The sequence below is a fragment of the Danio rerio genome, chromosome 16 (assembly GCF_049306965.1).
Source record: "Danio rerio strain Tuebingen ecotype United States chromosome 16, GRCz12tu, whole genome shotgun sequence".
Taxonomy (NCBI): Eukaryota; Metazoa; Chordata; class Actinopteri; order Cypriniformes; family Danionidae; genus Danio; species Danio rerio.
Genome location: NC_133191.1, coordinates 19,895,269 through 19,912,771, shown reverse-complemented (window position 1 = coordinate 19,912,771; position 17,503 = coordinate 19,895,269). Strand labels below are relative to the sequence as shown.

The 17,503-nt window shown below is 37.8% G+C and overlaps 2 protein-coding genes across 4 annotated transcripts in view; one reads left to right on the top strand and one right to left on the bottom strand.

The window, feature by feature from the left end:
• LOC141378071 (uncharacterized) overlaps positions 1-17,503 on the top strand; it is a 502,199-nt gene that overhangs the window by 336,764 nt on the left and 147,932 nt on the right. The window lies entirely within an intron of this gene.
• rxrbb (retinoid x receptor, beta b) overlaps positions 1-17,503 on the bottom strand; it is a 28,985-nt gene that overhangs the window by 4,632 nt on the left and 6,850 nt on the right. For all 3 annotated transcript variants that reach the window (XM_073924577.1, XM_021466616.3, NM_131238.1), the window contains 5 exon segments: positions 11,081-11,232; positions 9,313-9,442; positions 7,353-7,485; positions 7,231-7,272; positions 7,020-7,111 (listed from right to left, as the gene is read on the bottom strand). In XM_073924577.1, coding sequence (XP_073780678.1) covers positions 7,020-7,111; positions 7,231-7,272; positions 7,353-7,485; positions 9,313-9,442; positions 11,081-11,232 — 549 coding nt within the window.

Genomic DNA, 17,503 nt, shown 5'->3' with positions numbered 1-17,503 from the left:
TTGAACAGTACTAAGACAGGTTAAATGCACTATTGAACTATAGAAAAAACAAACGTCTTAATGCTGATTTATGCTTTCACCTGGCTCCACATACTTGACGCGTTCACCATTGAGATATTCTTTTAAATGACAGGGGTGGTCAAAAGAAACAGACAGTAAAATAAGATGGATAAAAAGAAAATCATTATCATTGAAGATGTTTTTGGGTGCATCTTTTTTTTAACAAACTTATACCTCAGGTTTTTCCAAACTTTTACAAAAACTTTCCTCCTATCCCATGGCTGTTGCAATTTCTAGCCAAGAATTATTGGTCATCTGGTTCTCCCTATGATCACGCATGGACAGATCATAAAGACGTCGGTACAGAGGTACCTGTTTCAGACAAAATCTCTTTAAAGTGTTTCATACTCAACCCAAATCAAATGGGGCGCCGCACGAACTGTTCACCCGAGTCTCAAAAAACTTCTTTAGCTCTGCTATGGCGTTATTTCACTGACAAATGTCATGAGCCAGTATTACAAGTCAAGCGCATTCATGTAATACGAGCGAGTGTATCTATTTGCTCTTGCATCGATGTCCTGTTTGTGGACAAAATTGCTAAAATTTTCTCACTCTCAAATATGCACTGCTCATGCACAATTTTTTTTGCGCACTCTCAGTACACTGTTCAATCTTCCTTTTATGTTTTTTGATCTGACTTATATTAGTGCACTATTTATTATCAATAACCAGTATGTTACGTGATGAGAAATTTCCAGTTTCAAACACTAAAAGATACAGAGAATAGTTTTATTTTTAAAACATATATTAAACATTCATAAGGTACACCATTCTAAAAAAAAAAAAGTAAATATAACTAAAGTAAGCAGAAATGTAAGTGTGATAGAAAATAGGGAACTTAATTATTTATTTATTTATTTTTTATTTTTAATTTTTAAACAGGAAAAGATTAAAAGATAATCAGGCCTGACTCAGCATGAATGCTGTTTTTCAGCAGGTTCCTGCTCTGCAGAACATAAAAACAGACAAACATCTCATCCATCAACACAGTACAAACAATCACCAAACATTTAAGATAAAGAAAAAAAGCAGGCTACTATCTCAGTGGCTACAGCGATAGTTGACCATCAGATGACGAGCATGGGATTTCTTAAAAAGTCTCAGTGTTGGTATTGTTTTGAGATGTTGTGGGATCTCATTCCAGACTCTTGTGAATACATAAAAGAAAGATCTCTGTCCATAACAGTTTTTAAAAGCCGGTACTGGCAAACATCCATTTGTTACAGATCTGGTGGAACGATCAGTCCTTGTGTTGAGTTTAGGTACCAATGCACAAAGGGCTGCTGAGGTAGAGCTATTTAAAATTTGATAGTACAGTTTGATACCTGTGTTCATAATGTAGTTTTGAAATGTTAAAGCTTTAGAAAGTGATAGAGCAAAACAGTGATGTGTCCATCCAGAAAGTCTGTTGTGTATCTTATAGGCCCTATTGTATAGTCTAGCTATTGGCTCCAAGATGTAATTTGTTGTGAGAGACCAAATAGGCAGACAGTAAGACAAGGTAGACAAGATTATGGCATGCAGATAAGTTTCTGAAACAAAAAAAGACAAATTTGTCCTAATTTTGCCATAAACAAATAGCTTTTGTTTCAGCTTTTTATAAACATTTTGAACATGGTTACAATAAGTGAGGTGAGAGTCCAGACTGATTCCCAAATATTGATATGTGGATACAATGGAAAGTTTTTGATTTGAGAAAGTGAGGGGATGGGATATGGATAATTTTTTCCTAGGTGAATAAAAGTACATACACTCTGTTTTCTTAACATTAATAGTCAAATGATTGTCTTGCAGCCACTCATGTAAATGCTGAAGATCTGTATTTAATTTATTGTTAATTGTGTCTGTACTCGATCCAGACACAAAAAGTACAGTGTCATCTGCATACAATAAAGAATCTGAATGTTTAATTACCTGAGGGAGGTCATTGATATACATCAGGAAAAGTAAAATCCCAAAATACTTCCCTGAGGAACCCCCATAGAACAACTTAATGCCTGAGAAATTGTTGTACCAATTTTAACAACCTGAGATCTATTGGATAAATATGATGAAAACATATCTATTGCAAAAGAAGAGAGATTAAATGAGATCAATTTGTTTAAAAGAATATTACGATTAACTGTATCAAAGGCCTTTCTAAAGTCTATGTATACAGCTCCAGTGACATGTCCTTTATTTAGTGCCTTACGTATATGTTCAGTAAATAAAAGCAATGCTGACATGGTTGAGCGCAATGGTCTAAAGCCATGCTGGCTATCACTAAGCAACTTATTGTCTTCAAGATAAACAATTAACTGATTATACAATGCCTTTTCAAGTAACTTAGAAAATGTAGGGAGAATTGAGATTGGCCGGTAATTAGAGACACTAGTTGGGTCCTCAGATTTGAATATTGGAATAATCTGAGCAGTTTTCCAGGTGTCAGGGAATTTATGGAGCCTAATACACAAATTAACTAAATGATGGAAAAGTGGTATAAGAGTACTAGCATGAGTTTTCATAAAATGCATGTTTAAGTTGTTTACATCACAGGCATGAGAAATTCTAAAAGAGTTCAAAATATCAGATAACTCACTTTGTGAGATCTCAGAAAAAGAAAACTGTTGACATGTATTTGGTGGTACTTGAAGCACCGGAGAAGCTAAAAATTTAGAAGACAGCTCTTGTACAGATGAAATAAAATACTCATTGAATGAGTTAGCAATTTTTTCATGATCAGTGAGAAGAGTACCATTTATAGATATTTGTAAGTTATTGTTATTTTTAAAACTATTTTCACCAGTTATAGATTTAATAGTTTGCCATAATACTCTTGGGTTGGTAGCAGCTTGATTAATTTGATTTTGAAAATAGAGTTGTTTAGCTTTACGCAATTCAGAGTAACATTTATTTCTGTATTGACTAAAAATAAGCCTATTTTCATGTGTTTTAGAAAATCTGTATGCCTTCAGAGAGGATGCTTTTTTCTTTAAAAGTTGTAAAATTTCAGAATTTACCCAAGGTACTTTGTTGTGTCTGACATACATTTTGCAAGTAGTTGTATACTTTTGCCGTATTTCCTCCACTTTGCTATAAAAATTTGCCAGGATGTAGTCAGGATTTGACAATAACATCTCATTACTCCAATCAGTATCTCCAAATTCAGCATTAAACTGAGGTAATTTGGAGTTTGGTATTTTTGATGTATAATTGTTTTTATGGGTTCTTGGGTGTTTAAAAGTTTTCCTTATGACATATATGAGTGAATGGTCGGAAACAGAGGTGTGAATTACTCCAGATATACCATACTTAGTTGGCTGGTTTGTAAATATAAGATCCAAAATAGAATTACGGGTTTTACCAAATCTAGTTGGAGCCTTAATTAATTGATGTAAGCCCAATTTTATAGCTAAGGCTTTCAAAGATTTGGATGAGTTGTCAATCCAGTTCATATTAATGTCACCTAGAATTACAAGCTCCTTATTTTTAACACATTTTATCATGTCAGCAAGCTGCATTAAGTATGTAGCCGCACTGACATTTGGGGGCTTGTAAGTGACAATAATAGTAACTGAAAGCTGGTTTGATAGATTGACAACTAATTGTAACGATTCTGAGTCAGTTGAGATTTTTGAAATTGAATGAGAATATATTTTGTTTACATAAACTGCAACTCCACCACCCATTTTCTCGGTCCGATCTCTACGGTACAATGAATAGTTTTCTATTGAAAGAAATGAGTCTGGTATATCAGAGGTTAGCCATGATTCAGATATAGCCATAACATGAGCTTTAGTTTTAGCAATTATGATTTTGAATTCATCCAGTTTGGGAACAAGACTCCTCATATTTAAATGACAAATTTTGAAACCTCTAAATTTACCAAGCTGACTCAGTGTGACAGGATTTGTCTTTGATTTTTTATTACCTTTGACATGTTTATAATTTGAACCTGAAATGACAGGAGCAGGAAGAGCCTCAGAAAAATGTAATGAAGACTGTTGAATGCCTAAAGGTTGTGACAAGTCCGCATTTATCACATTTGTGTCTGGACCCAGGCTCAGCATATTATTTAAAACATAGGAATAAAAACCCAGATAATATAAAAAGGTAGACATAAAAACAGTTTTGTCAGGACCAGGATTCAGTTCAATATTTCCAATTAATAAAAGCACAATCAATAAAAGCCGTGAAAATTGGCGTCGACTAGTCGTGTCTTTTGAACAAGATGCTTTAATATGAATGTCATTAACCCACCGGTGAAAGACGACAGCATGAGCTGAAATGACTACCCGATCGTGCAGAATGTAAACTGGACGGGACGACACGCTCCGGAAATCCTTAAGCCATATATGGAAAAATAGACATCCCGGTTGTCGGGAAAAGCAGGCTCGCTCTCCGAGACCGGGTACAGCAACCCCTCGCAGATTCGGGGGTAACGCTATTTCACTCGATGCATCTGAAACTATCGCCGCCTTCACCGAGTCTCCCGACAGGGGCACAGTTATAGTAATGCAGGGTATACTCGACTCAGTCCCGCACAACTGACGAGACGGCCGTACTTCACGCGCTGGAATGATAATCTGCCAGGATACTGTTCCAACGCCCCTGCCATACCTCCGATCCAGGTAACCCGGCTCAGCTGCTCTCTCGAGGCAAGACACATTAGTTGGGACTTGAACACCATTGTGCAATATAGGGATTCCACGCAGGTAGGCGACAGCGGCAACAAAACAAAAAAGCCAGCTCAGGTATAGGTGTTTTTCGCCATGCATAGGTAGCACTATGGTCTTTGGAGTTATTTTTGTTGTCCAAACATAATAGTTGTCCCATATTATACGGCGCAGTTGCACGTGAAACAGTAGCAACACTATGGTTGCAGTCAAACTGGTAAAAAACAGACCTGCAGACGTCTGAAACCCCAGATATTTGATATTTATCTCCCGCAGCGTTTCACAGGTACAAATGACTGTCGCCATCTTGCCATCCCATGACTCACATTAATAAAGTATTATAGCCTACTGTACTATTCTCTTCAAATAAATCTCACTATCAATCTCATTTTATCATGGCAACTAAAAGTGAACTAGTGTCTGCTGTACAGTGCTTTGTAAAGTACAGTAAAGTACTTCAATTAATATGTTGTGGTAATACTATAGTTGCTAAAATACCACAAGAAGTGTAATATAAAACAAACTACCCGGTGCTTTAGTTTTTTTTTTTTTTTTTTTTTTTTTTTTTACAATATAGGGTATATTATACTACAATTCACCACACTTTACTGTAGTAAAACTACACTGTTTTTCATTTTATCAGTTCACTATTCTTAATACTACAATATGCTGAAGCATCTCTGGAGAGCATAAGCATGAAAGGAGTCCGACAGAGCGAGAGCAGATCATTCGCACGTGAGCAGTCAGTGTTGTGGAGCTCACGAGCAGTTTTGTCCACGAACAGAGGAAATCGGTGTGTGAGCAGAGATTCGCTCTCTCGTATTACAGCGCTCCCGACTTACAAAACTGTGCCTACGTCATTTTTCGGTGAAATAACAGCATACTCTGCCAGCCGAAATCAACTTCCGCAATCACAGCGATGACATCACATTCGCCATGCACACTTTATAACAGAAAGCTGATTGGCTATTGCAAGTTGACCTTTTTGTAGTTGTAACCGCAAATTACAATTTGACTAGTGAAATAAACAACTACAACACCCAAAAAACCTAGCAACAACAACAAAAAATAATTAAAATTAGCATTAGATGTAGCGTTACATGGACATTGCAAAAATAAGACCTGTGCAAAATATTTAAGACCTAGAACAGCAAATTTAAGACTTTTAAAGACCTTAAATTTAGATTTTTAAATTTTAGACTTTTTAAGACTCTGCAGGTACCTTAATTAGTTCACTAATAAAAGCCACTTTGTGATGGCTTTTAATGTACTTAATAAAGGTTTATCGTGTACCTTGGAGACTTTAGACTAAGCTACCTGATCAACATTGCATTCCTTGAAAGAAACACTTGCAAGCTAGACGCAGTCACCTCATGCTTGTGATGAGATACAATCCAAAAACTCCATCCATTAAAATAACGGCTTGGTCTTTATACTGTAAAATCGTGACGATATTTATTTATTGATCGTGGGCCACAAATATCGTTATGGTGATAGCAATAAGATTAATCGTGCAGCCCTAATATTATGTCATTAATTACTTACCCTCATGTCGTTACTATACCTTGTGACCTTCATTCATCTTACAACAAATATAAAACCAAAAAGATTGTCAAAACATTCCATGTGAGGTTAAACTGTTATCATATGAAGCTACTTTGTTCATATCTTCCTTGTCCATTTTATTTTTTTATTTGTGCACACTAAAGTGTTCTCTGAGTTTTGTAAGATTACAGTTGAACCACGGAAGTCACATGGAATGTCTTGACTGTTTTTGGTTCCTTTTCTGGACTTTGGAAAGTTTTGGTCTATGGAGGAACAGAAAGCTCTTGGGAACAACATGAGAGTGATTAGTTAATAACAGACTTTTCATTTTTGGATAAACTAACACTTTAAATTCTTTATGATCTGATAACAATTAACAAGGTAAGGCAATGATAAAATATTACACCTTTTTTAGGTTTTCAAAAGTACATTTTGTCTAAAAATTAAATATGTCTAGAGGATCGTTTTTGTTTGTTTGCTTGTTTGTTTTTTTTATGTACAGTGATACGGAGTCATATTTGGGGCTTTTATTAAACTGCCAATTCAAATACACAAATTTATTCTTTGTGTTGTGTAAAAAGAAACAAAAACTGTACAACAGGTTCTTAATAACAAAAAGATGAATTAAATAATAGCCTTTCCAAATCTTCAAAAAGCATTCAATCAGAAACAGAAATATTTGATCTGCAGTAGTACTACTGACAATTTTATATTTCTTAAAATGAACCATTTCTAAATAAAGCTAAAATAAATGCTTACCTGGGTTAAACAGAACTATGGCACGCAGACAGCCAAGTTCAGTTTTGTCCATTTGCATGTCACGCATCTTGCAGACCAGCTCAGTAAGAACCCTGCGCATATGATATAAACTTATTGAGGACTCCATGAGGGCTAAATCACCCTAGCATCAGAACTACTGGAATAGTCACAATTCCAAAAGCAAAAACAAAGATGTGATCGTATGCATTACCTGTCGAATAAGGCTCCCACCTCTGCACTGTGTGAACTCTCCCTGTACAGACAAAACAAACATGTTAAGCCACTAAAATTACTCTATTGTGCAACATTTGGAATCAAAGACTTCAGTGTGACCTGTCAAAAAAGGCCTCCACGCCCAAGTTGTGAGTGCTCTCTTTGGGCACATGGAGACCTGTGGCCAACAGAATCTCATCCTTCACACTGATGGAGCGATAAGAGAAGGCAGCAATCAACAGCTCGTTCCACCCTGGAAGAAAAACCATGTCACACATGGTTGGTTTGTGGATGTTTTAACATCATGTCAGGCTACATGTATGACAACTAACAAGTTCAAATACTTAAAAGTACTGAATTGTTTGCTGACTAATATCAGTATAATTTTGTTGTAAGGACATATGTATATATAAATATATATTTATATGTTTGTTTGTTTTTTGTAAACCAAAAAGGTCAAAATAATAACCAAGCATATTTAGAACAGGACTTATTTAATGGCATAAAACAAATGAAGAACAATTCAGCCCCAAAATTCTTACATCCTGTTTGATAATTCACTACTAGGCCTGCACGATTAACCGACTTTAAACTGAAATCGTGATTTGAAAAGGTGCGATTTTTATATCGCAAAAGCTGCCATTATTTCCATTATTACTATGGCGAGGGAGGTGAGCATGAGTACTTAAAACAATCCAACTAACGTTACTTTCAAAGCAGACAACTGTTACAGCAGAACCCACCGATTGACTGACCGATCGATCAATCACAGGTGTTTAAAAACTTGCTTGACAAAGCTCAAAAGGCAATTAGGATGTTATTTACATTTATTCATTTGCTATAAATGCACATGTTGTTCTGTGCATGTACTGAAGTTTTGTCTGATACATTAAAAAAGTGTTTTATTACATCTGTAAAATTAAAGGTACAGTTCATATATTTAACTGCTTGTATTAAATTACAAGATTGTATTACATGTTATATATATAAATACATTTATAAATTCTACATTTTAATACATAATAAATATATTACATATTTATACATTTTAATACATTTTTATAAATTCTACATTTTAATTCAAGAATTCTTGTGCTGTGAAGTAAAAGCCTAAATTGTGTATGGAAAGCATTGTCACTGCACTGTCAATGCGCTCTTTTATGAAAGTAAATAGTAAATCGATAGTAAATCGCAATTTTGATTAGATATATAGCAATTCTATTTTTTCTCTAAATTGTGCAGCTCTATTCACTACTATCTTTCAAAGTATTATTTCAGCCTAATTTTTCAAGTATACAGTGCTCATCATCAATGAGTACACCCTAATAGATTTCTCCAAAAAATCTTTTAAATTAATTGTTAAATCACTAGCTATTAAATTATAAATAGCTGTTTAATTATTACTTATAGGACACTAAAACTTAATCTTCATTCATTTTCTTTTCGGCTTACTCCCTTTATTAATCTAGGGTCGCCACAGCAGAATGAACCGCCAACTTATTCAGAACGTTTTTATGCAGCGGATGCCCTTCCAGCCTAAACCCATCCCTGGGAAACATCCGCACACACTTATTTACACTCATACACTACGGACAATTTAGCCTACTGGAGAAACCGGAGCAGGGCGAGGCAGTGGCGCAGTAGGTAGTGCTGTCGCCTCACAGCAAGAAGGTGGCTAGGTTGCTGGTTCGAACCTCGGCTCAGTTGGCGTTTCTGTGTGGAGTTTGCATGTTCTCCCTGCCTTCGCGTGGGTTTCCTCCGGGTGCTCCGGTTTCCCCCACAGTGCAAAGACATGCGGTACAGGTGAATTGGGTAGGCTAAATTGTCCATAGTGTATGAGTGTGGATATTTCCCAGAGATAGGTTGCGGCTGGAAGGGCAGCCGCTGCGTAAAAACTTGCTGGATAAGTTGGCGGTTCATTCCCCTGTGGCGACCCCAGATTAATAAAGGGACTAAGCTGACAAGAAAATGAATGAATGAATGAATGAGAAACCGGAGCACCCGGAGGAAACCCATGCGAATGCAGGGAGAACTGATGAGACTACAGCAAAATGTGAATGAAAAAGTCAGACAGTCATACCGGCTCTGAGCAGAATGACTTGGTCATCCAGCGGCAGCTCAGAGAAGTGAGGGACTCTCTTGGCCCACTCCACCAGAGTGAACAGCTGTTTGTCAGCAGCCTGGCAGATGTTAGTGACTGGATCATTGGGCTGGAGAACAGAGAAGTCACAGAGTCAGTGGAGGAGAGAGCTGGTGCAAAGGCCTCTGGCACTTCTAAACAACATAAAGAGAATCTGTGAACTGATAAATGTCTGAATGCTTTATCTGTTTATCTGTAATCCAACTCTGAAACACCAGAATTGAAACAGCTTTACATACCAGCAGGAAACTGAATTTGCCAGACAACAGTTAATAAAACTTGGCAAATGAGTTGTCTCTAATTTTTTTAACCAGCTTCTGCAGCCATCATCTAATAATATATAGCCATCATGATATACTAATAAACCGATAGCTCTAATGTTTCAGTTTACTAAAATGACACATTGTACTAGTAAACCCTATATTTTGATCTTTATGTCACAATGTAATTATTTGTTTTTCAAAGTATTGCATTTGTTAGTTAAGAAGAGATGTTGAAATAAGCAAGAACAATCTCAAAGTGTTCCAAATTATCAACGTGAAACATACAAACTCATACTGCTTTTTCAGATCCTACATTTTTGCTGTTACACTTCTAATGTAACTGCACAAAACAAGAACACATTTAATGTTGCTTGGTCCAAACTAATTCAAGTCAGATTAAATAACTGGACATCCAGGGTGAATGACAGTAAAGATGACAATAGTCCAGAAAATTCCGATACACTAGACTTAAACTTCAATAGTATTTTAATATAATTTGTATTATTATTTTTCATTATATTTTGGATTTTGTCACTAAATCAACTTTTTATTATATAATATTTAAAACAAAATCTACATAGATAGTATAGAACCCTACCAATCATTATAACAATGTGTTAAGCATTTAAAGATCACAATGCTTTTTGACTCTTTCATGAAACAAAGAGTTTCTTTTCCATTAAGGTTGTGAATATGACATATTTTTCACAATTATTATCCGGCACGCGATGATCACATCGATAAAAGCATCATCACCGGGGACTGGGTGCTTTTAAATATTGTATAAATTCTGTGCGCTGTTTCCTTTCACTTTCAAATTAATGACATTGTAAAAAATAAATTGGTGTCAATTGCTTGCATCAACAACAACAAAAGAGTAACATGACCAGCTCCCCCTATATTATCATTATACCCTTATAAAATCAAATTCATATTTTTTATTATTTTGGTCTGTGGCACTCAATTATTTAGCTTGAGTGTACATACTAGTGTACTTGCCAGATAAAAATACAAATATTATGTGCAAAATTCTGTATCTGACAAGAAAATACACTGGTCAAAGCAACACAAGAAACACAAGCTATTCTAATTAGATTTAAGCAGATACAAATATGACCTTGTTGATTATAACTATGTTGATAGTGTGGCAAGTCTTCAGACTCCTGCGCCCTGTCTGAAAATGGCCCGTCTTTTACTGATCAATTAAATATGACCCTTGCTGCTGATCTGTGATAGAAAGTGTATCTGGGATTTTTCATTTATGAAAATTATGGTGGTGGTGACACAGTGGGCAGGTGACACAACTGGTGCTTCAGTTAATTTAAAAACACTGTCAACACCAACTACCATACCAAGCCCCTTTCAGATTCCTTCCAGAAAGAAGCCAGACTATTAGTTTTGTAGAATTTCTAAATAAAACTCATGACACAAAGCGGCACACTCACTGAACCAGTGGCATCAGAGTGCAGGTCTGTTCTGTGCTCTACAGCTGTCTCGGCCTCCAGGATCTTCTCCACAGGCATCTCCTCATTGGCTGAACTGCTGCATTCATAGTCTCCATCCCGTTCCTTATTCTTCTGACGCTCTTCCTGAACAGCTGGGGGAACAAAAAAGCAAACCCACAAATGTAAAGGAATCAGCCAGGGACGGATTTCCTGATAATGATGCATCTTGACTTGTAAGAGCTTTCTGTACATGAAAGGTTACGAATGTTCATGGCAACTTCACGTATGCTTCCCAAAAGGGATTGCGTTAGAACTTTGTTCTACATAGAAGTCGCTGTTCATTTCCAAAGTGCTGAAATATGACCTTATGGAGTTGTATCCTGAACATATAACAGAGTAACTGTCATCTCTCGTGGATTAGCAATCAAGACAAGTCTATATTAACCACCTATTTGTAGACTCAAGTACAAAAGGCTAGGAAAAAAATGATAAAAGAACGACAGGTTATCTTTAAGTAATGTCCAATATAGGAGTCTGAATAATAGAGTTTTCTTATAATGCGCATAGGGCTCAACAGTTGCACTGGAGCACTTTGTAGATCAATGCAAATTTTCAAGCTTTTGTGAAACACACTGTTTATAAAGATCGGTTTCACAATAATTTTTTGTTATACTTAGCCTTATAATGCTTTTAGGTAATGCAGCCCAGGCCATCTGCTCCACAACACTTGGTGGTGTTGCCAAGAGTTTCAAGATTTCACCTGAAAAACCCCCCAAAAAAAACAACCACCATTGTGTCCCTAAGCTAGAAAGACTGAAATGCAGCTGTAGGGTTAATGTTTCTGAACTAAGTGTACTGCAAATTGATTTGAATAAAAGTGAATTCTAAATAATGATTATCACCAAAAATGACCACTTGGTTTTTAATAAAAACTACCATTACCAACCTTTTAGGAATCTTCATACAATGCATAAAGAAATTAAATGTTTTGATTTAAATTCCAATCACACTTAATGAGTAGCATTTATTTATGACAGTTCTTAAAATTTAAAGGGCCATGAAACCCCCTCGTTTCAGCAGGATGTTTTCACACCTCTACTTTCGAAAAAGTCAGAAAAGTGGGCGTGTCCAGCTCTGTTTAGGGGGGAGTGTCGGAGGAACTAAAGTGGGATGGTGTGGGAGTGTCTATTTGTGCACGCGCGAGTTTCAGAGTCAAAATACACACCCACACAGACAGGAGAAAGCGATGGTGTTTAACCTACATGGACATCTGTAGTCGAATTATTTGCTGAATTATTAAATGTTGGACTTTAACTGCAGTTTGGCTCTTTCATTCAGGGAATTCATTCATGCCCCTCGCGACAAACGAGATATGTGATTCGAGGAACTGCTCTAAGCGTGTATTTATCATGCAATGTTTGATACCGCACGGCGAATGAGAGAAAAAAAAAACTCCGCATTTCCCGGAAACTTAGATGCACACGGCAGGTAGCGTCAGAAAGCCGCGTGTGTTATTCCGGTCACTAAATGCGGTGCTAACATTTCTGCACTCAGTGCTATAGTTAACTTAATTCGATACGAGCAAACTGAATAAACAAAGAGCACTGGTCGCTCACTTACCAAATCTGTAGAGACAGGACAATCACCAGCAACTAGAGCCGCGTCTTTATGGAGAGAATACTACAAGCAAATCCAGATTTCAGCGTTTGCAGATGAGAACAGCTCTCAGGTAAACAATAATCCTCCTTAGACACGCAAGTTATTGTTGTCGAGCGTCGCGTACACTGTTAATCCACACGTGATCCAGATAAGCTCTCACAGAGAGAAAATGAAAACGAAACTTAACGGCAGCAAACTATAAAAGCAACACTTCACGCTTGTTTTGCCAACACAACGTGGCGTCTTTGTGGTGTAAACACGGTGACACAAATGAATATTAATGAAGTTGCACAATAGAGCGCGCTGATTGGTTTGAACCAAGCCTTACTCATGCATTAATGTATCACACTGTAAGACGTAATAAGACTCACTCAGGCACAGACGCCCAGTCTGCACGCTGGAATACACGCTATTATGTCATGACCGTGACGCAGCTTCAAAAATTCGTTTCAAACAGGAAGTACGAATTTGCTTGAAATAACGCAAAAACAACCAATTTACACTTTTTAGTGAAATATAGGTGTTCTAATAGTGTTTTGAGCAGTGTGGGACACATATACGACTGTCAAAAGCTCAAAAAATGTGTTTTGGTGTTTCGTGACCCTTTAAAGAGTGTCCATGCTTGTTAAATTTAATTAAAAAATGTTAATTAATAATGTATAAAACCATTTTTATACATGTCAGCTATAAACTGATTTTTATTTATTTGTTTTATTTATTTAAAAAACAACGAACCTTTTAATCGACTGATCTAACATGTTTTCACTTAAATTACCAACATTGCAAATCTAATAATTAGAATAGTGTATTGTTTGTTGTCATTTTTGTTAAGCACTAAGCAGTCTGCAATTAACAGTAATTATACATGAAGCTAATACACATCATGAAGCAAAATTCTCAGTTAGTCAGTGAAAAATTCATGAATCAGACAAAGGATTCAGTGGAGTGAGATGTTAAATAAAGATATACAATCAAAAATGTATACCCCTTTTTTTTGCTAGTGGTTTTCTGCACACATTCGACAGATTTCAATGAACTGTCATGGACTATTGGTTTGTACTAGGGATGTGCGGAACAGCTGGTATTTGTATCTGAATTTGTATTTGTTGAGGGGGGGAAAGTATTTGTATTAGAGTAAAATTCTAAATGGTGTAAAAATACATATTTTTTTTCTATTAGACTTCTAATTTACGTTATAGTGTAAGTATTGTTTAATTATGATGATGATTAGCCAATCAGTCGACACCGACTTTCGGCCACTTTATGGATCATGATTTGCCATGCTTTCCTATTTCTGACCGCTTCTTTCAGTTGTTCCATGTTCAAGTTCAAGTCCGTCTTGATATTGTCCAGCCATCGTGTTCTCTGACGCCCTCTTCTTCTTGATCCACTGACTGCACCGAGCATTAAAGCTGTTTCCATAGAGTTGGCTCGCATGATATGACCAAAGAACGAGAGCCGTTGCTTTGTGATTTTGCCCTCTAGCGATACATTTTGTTTGACACGCTGCAGGTTTGTTTTGTTTGTGATCCTCGCCGTCCATGGTAGTGCATCATTCGCCTCCAGCACCACAACTCGAAAGCATCGATCTTCCTTCTGTCTTTCTTCTTGAGTGTCCAGCTCTCACATGCATACATAAAGATTGGGAAAACAATGGCATTGACTATTCTGATCTTTGTTACAATGCTGATGCCCTTGCTTTTCCATACCTTCACCATTCCTTGCATTGCACTGCGGCCAAGTGCGATTCTTCGTCTGATCTCCGGCCCTGACTCACCATTGTGGTCGATCTTGGATCCAAGTAAGATGAAGTCTTGGACTGATTCGATTTCCTCATTGTCAATTGTTATGTGGACTGTACCACTGCATGCTACTGTCATTACCTTCGTTTTTTTTGATGTTGAGGTACAGTCCCATGTGTTCACTTTCTTCTTTTACTCTTCGGACCAGATATTCAAGGTCCTTTTCACTTTCTGCAATCAGGGTCGTATCATCGGTGTAACTAAGGTTGTTGATGTTTCTCCCGCCGATCTTAACTCCGATTGGTGACTCGTCCAGATTGGATAGCCTCATGACCACTTCAGCATACAGATTGAACAGGGTAGGCGATAAAATGCATCCTTGTCAAACACCTTTCTCAATCCCAAACCAGTCAGTGTTGCCAAATGCTGTCCTGACCGTGGCCTTTTGATTCTTATAGAGTGATTGTGTCAGATCTATTAAATGCTGCGGGATGCCCATCTGCTTCAGACATTTCCATAGCTCGCCATGATTGACACAGTCGAAAGCTTTGCTGTAGTCGATGAAGCACATATACACGTTCTTTTGATATTCACGCGTCTTCTCCATTAACCAACGCAGGTTTGCAATCTGGTCTCTGGTTCCAAGTCCTTTGTGAAAACCGGCTTGGACGTCAGGAAGCTCCCTCTCGATGTATGAGGCCATGCGTTGTTGAAATATCTTCAGCAGGATTTTGCTTGCGTGTGGTATGAGCGCGATTGTCTGATAGTTGCAGCATTCTTGTGCATCGCCTTTTTTAGGGAGTGGGACAAAGACTGATCTTGTCCAATCTTTAGGCCATGATTTGGTCTTCCATATCTGTCGACACAGCGTTGTTAATACATGAATCGGAATTGGTTTGAGTAATTCAGTTGGTATGCCATCAATGCCTGGGGCTTTCCTGTTTGGTAGTTCTTTCAAGGCCCAGGCTACCTCCTCCTCCAGAATATCTGGTTCCTGCTCGCTTTTGGGGTCTTCCTGATTGGCTGAATGACTCAGTTGATTGCCCGTGTATAATTCTTCTGTGTACTCTCGCCACCTTCTCTTGATTTGGTCTTCATTCTGTAGTACTTTACCATTCCGATCTTTGACATTTGCTGCTTTGCGGGGCGCAAATGATGCCCGCCCCTGCTTCACATGGTCAAAAAGCTCACGGGTGTGGCCTTTCTTGCTAGCAGCTTCCAGTTTTGAACACCGCTCATCCCAGTAGCGCTCCTTGTCCCGCCTTGCTTCCCGTTGAAATTCTGCATTTAGAGATCTGAATTCAAAACTCTTGCCAGTGGCTTTGGCTGTTCCGTCTCTTATTGGCTATTTCAATCGATGAGTCTGAGAGCCATGGTGGTCTTTTTGCTGATTTCCTATACGGGATGCATCCTTCTGCTGTATCCATTATGATCAATTTTATCTCTTCCCATAGTTCATCTGGAGCTCTTTCAGTTGTAGCGAGTGACTCAAATCTATTATTTACCTCGACTGCATATTGTGTTGGGATCTTACTGGTGTCAAAACGGCGCATTGTAGGAAGCCTTTTGATGGTGTTGAATCGAAATTTGACTTTTGCAATGAGTAGCTGGTGGTCAGAGCCGCAGTCTGCACCAGGAAGCGTTTTGACTACCTGTACTGAGTTCTTCCAGCGTTTTTGACAGAGGATGTAGTCAATCTGGTTGCGATATCCATTTGGGGCCGTCCATGTGTATAACCGACGCTTCGGCTGTTCAAACCAGGTGTTTACAATCACTAATTGATTTTCTTGGCAGCACTGGATCAAGCGGTCACCAGCCTCGTTCCGTTCCCCTAAACCAAAATTGCCTATGATCATTTGCTCTTCATCAGCGCCTACTTTTGCGTTGAAATCCCCACCAATATATATGGTGTCCTTTGTTGGTGCTTGATCAATTGCTTGTTGGAGATCCGCATAAAATTTTTCGATATCCTCTACTTTCGCATCAGTAGTAGGCGCGTATACCTGCAGGAAAGTGAGCGAGCGAGGCTTCCCATGGAAACGGATGGATATGACTCGGCCATTTATAGCATTGAAGCTTTGAACAGCTTTAGCAATTTTCTTGTTTAAGATGACAGCTACTCCATTGCGTCTTATGTTGTTGTTCCCAGAGTAGTAGACGGTATGGTCATCACTGTTAAAAAAACCATTGCCTGTCCAATGGAGCTCACTAATGGCGATAATGTCGATGTTGAGACGTTCCATTTCAGATTTCACGATTTCCAGTTTGCCCATACTCATGCCACGGACATTCCAAGCTCCGATGCTATGAACCTTCCTAAAACGCAGATGAGTTCTTTCAACTGGAGCAGCATCAGCAAGTCGGCGACCTGATGGCTTTGTCCAATCCGCGTCAATAATGCCCGAGCTACTTGAAAAACACCCTTGTTCTTCCCTGGTAGGTCGTGAGATGCCTTCCAGCCCAGGGGGCCTACCTTCCAGCACCATATTTGAAAGCATTGAGTTGTGATCCATAAAGTTTTTTGTCAAAAATTGTGAGGTAGTTTGCCATTGCTTTCCTCACCCCTCTCCATTTATCCGGGCTTGGGACCGGCATATAGCTGTTTCCAGCTACATGACTGGATTGTTTAATTATACCCATTATATAAATTATAGATATGCAATATTGGTTGTTGTTTTTGAACATGTGACAAGAAACGTCATTGAAAAGAAAATAACATAGAAGCCATTACCTCATCCATGGTTAAACCAACAACTAATAAAAAACCATTGTGAATATTAAGAACCCTACCACCACCGTTCTTGTTGAAGGACACTGAATAGACAGAATAAAAACAAATAATACTTCAAAAAACTGTTCTTCTTCTGAAAGAACTTCTTTCCAATGCACAGTATTCCAAAAACTAAAATTAACTAAATAAATCTAAATAAACCCCTGACTGGGAGATCTGGCAAAACAAAAGTATTCTATATAATACTAAAACATACAGCCCTGCTATTGTCATCTGCCTGCCACAAAACAG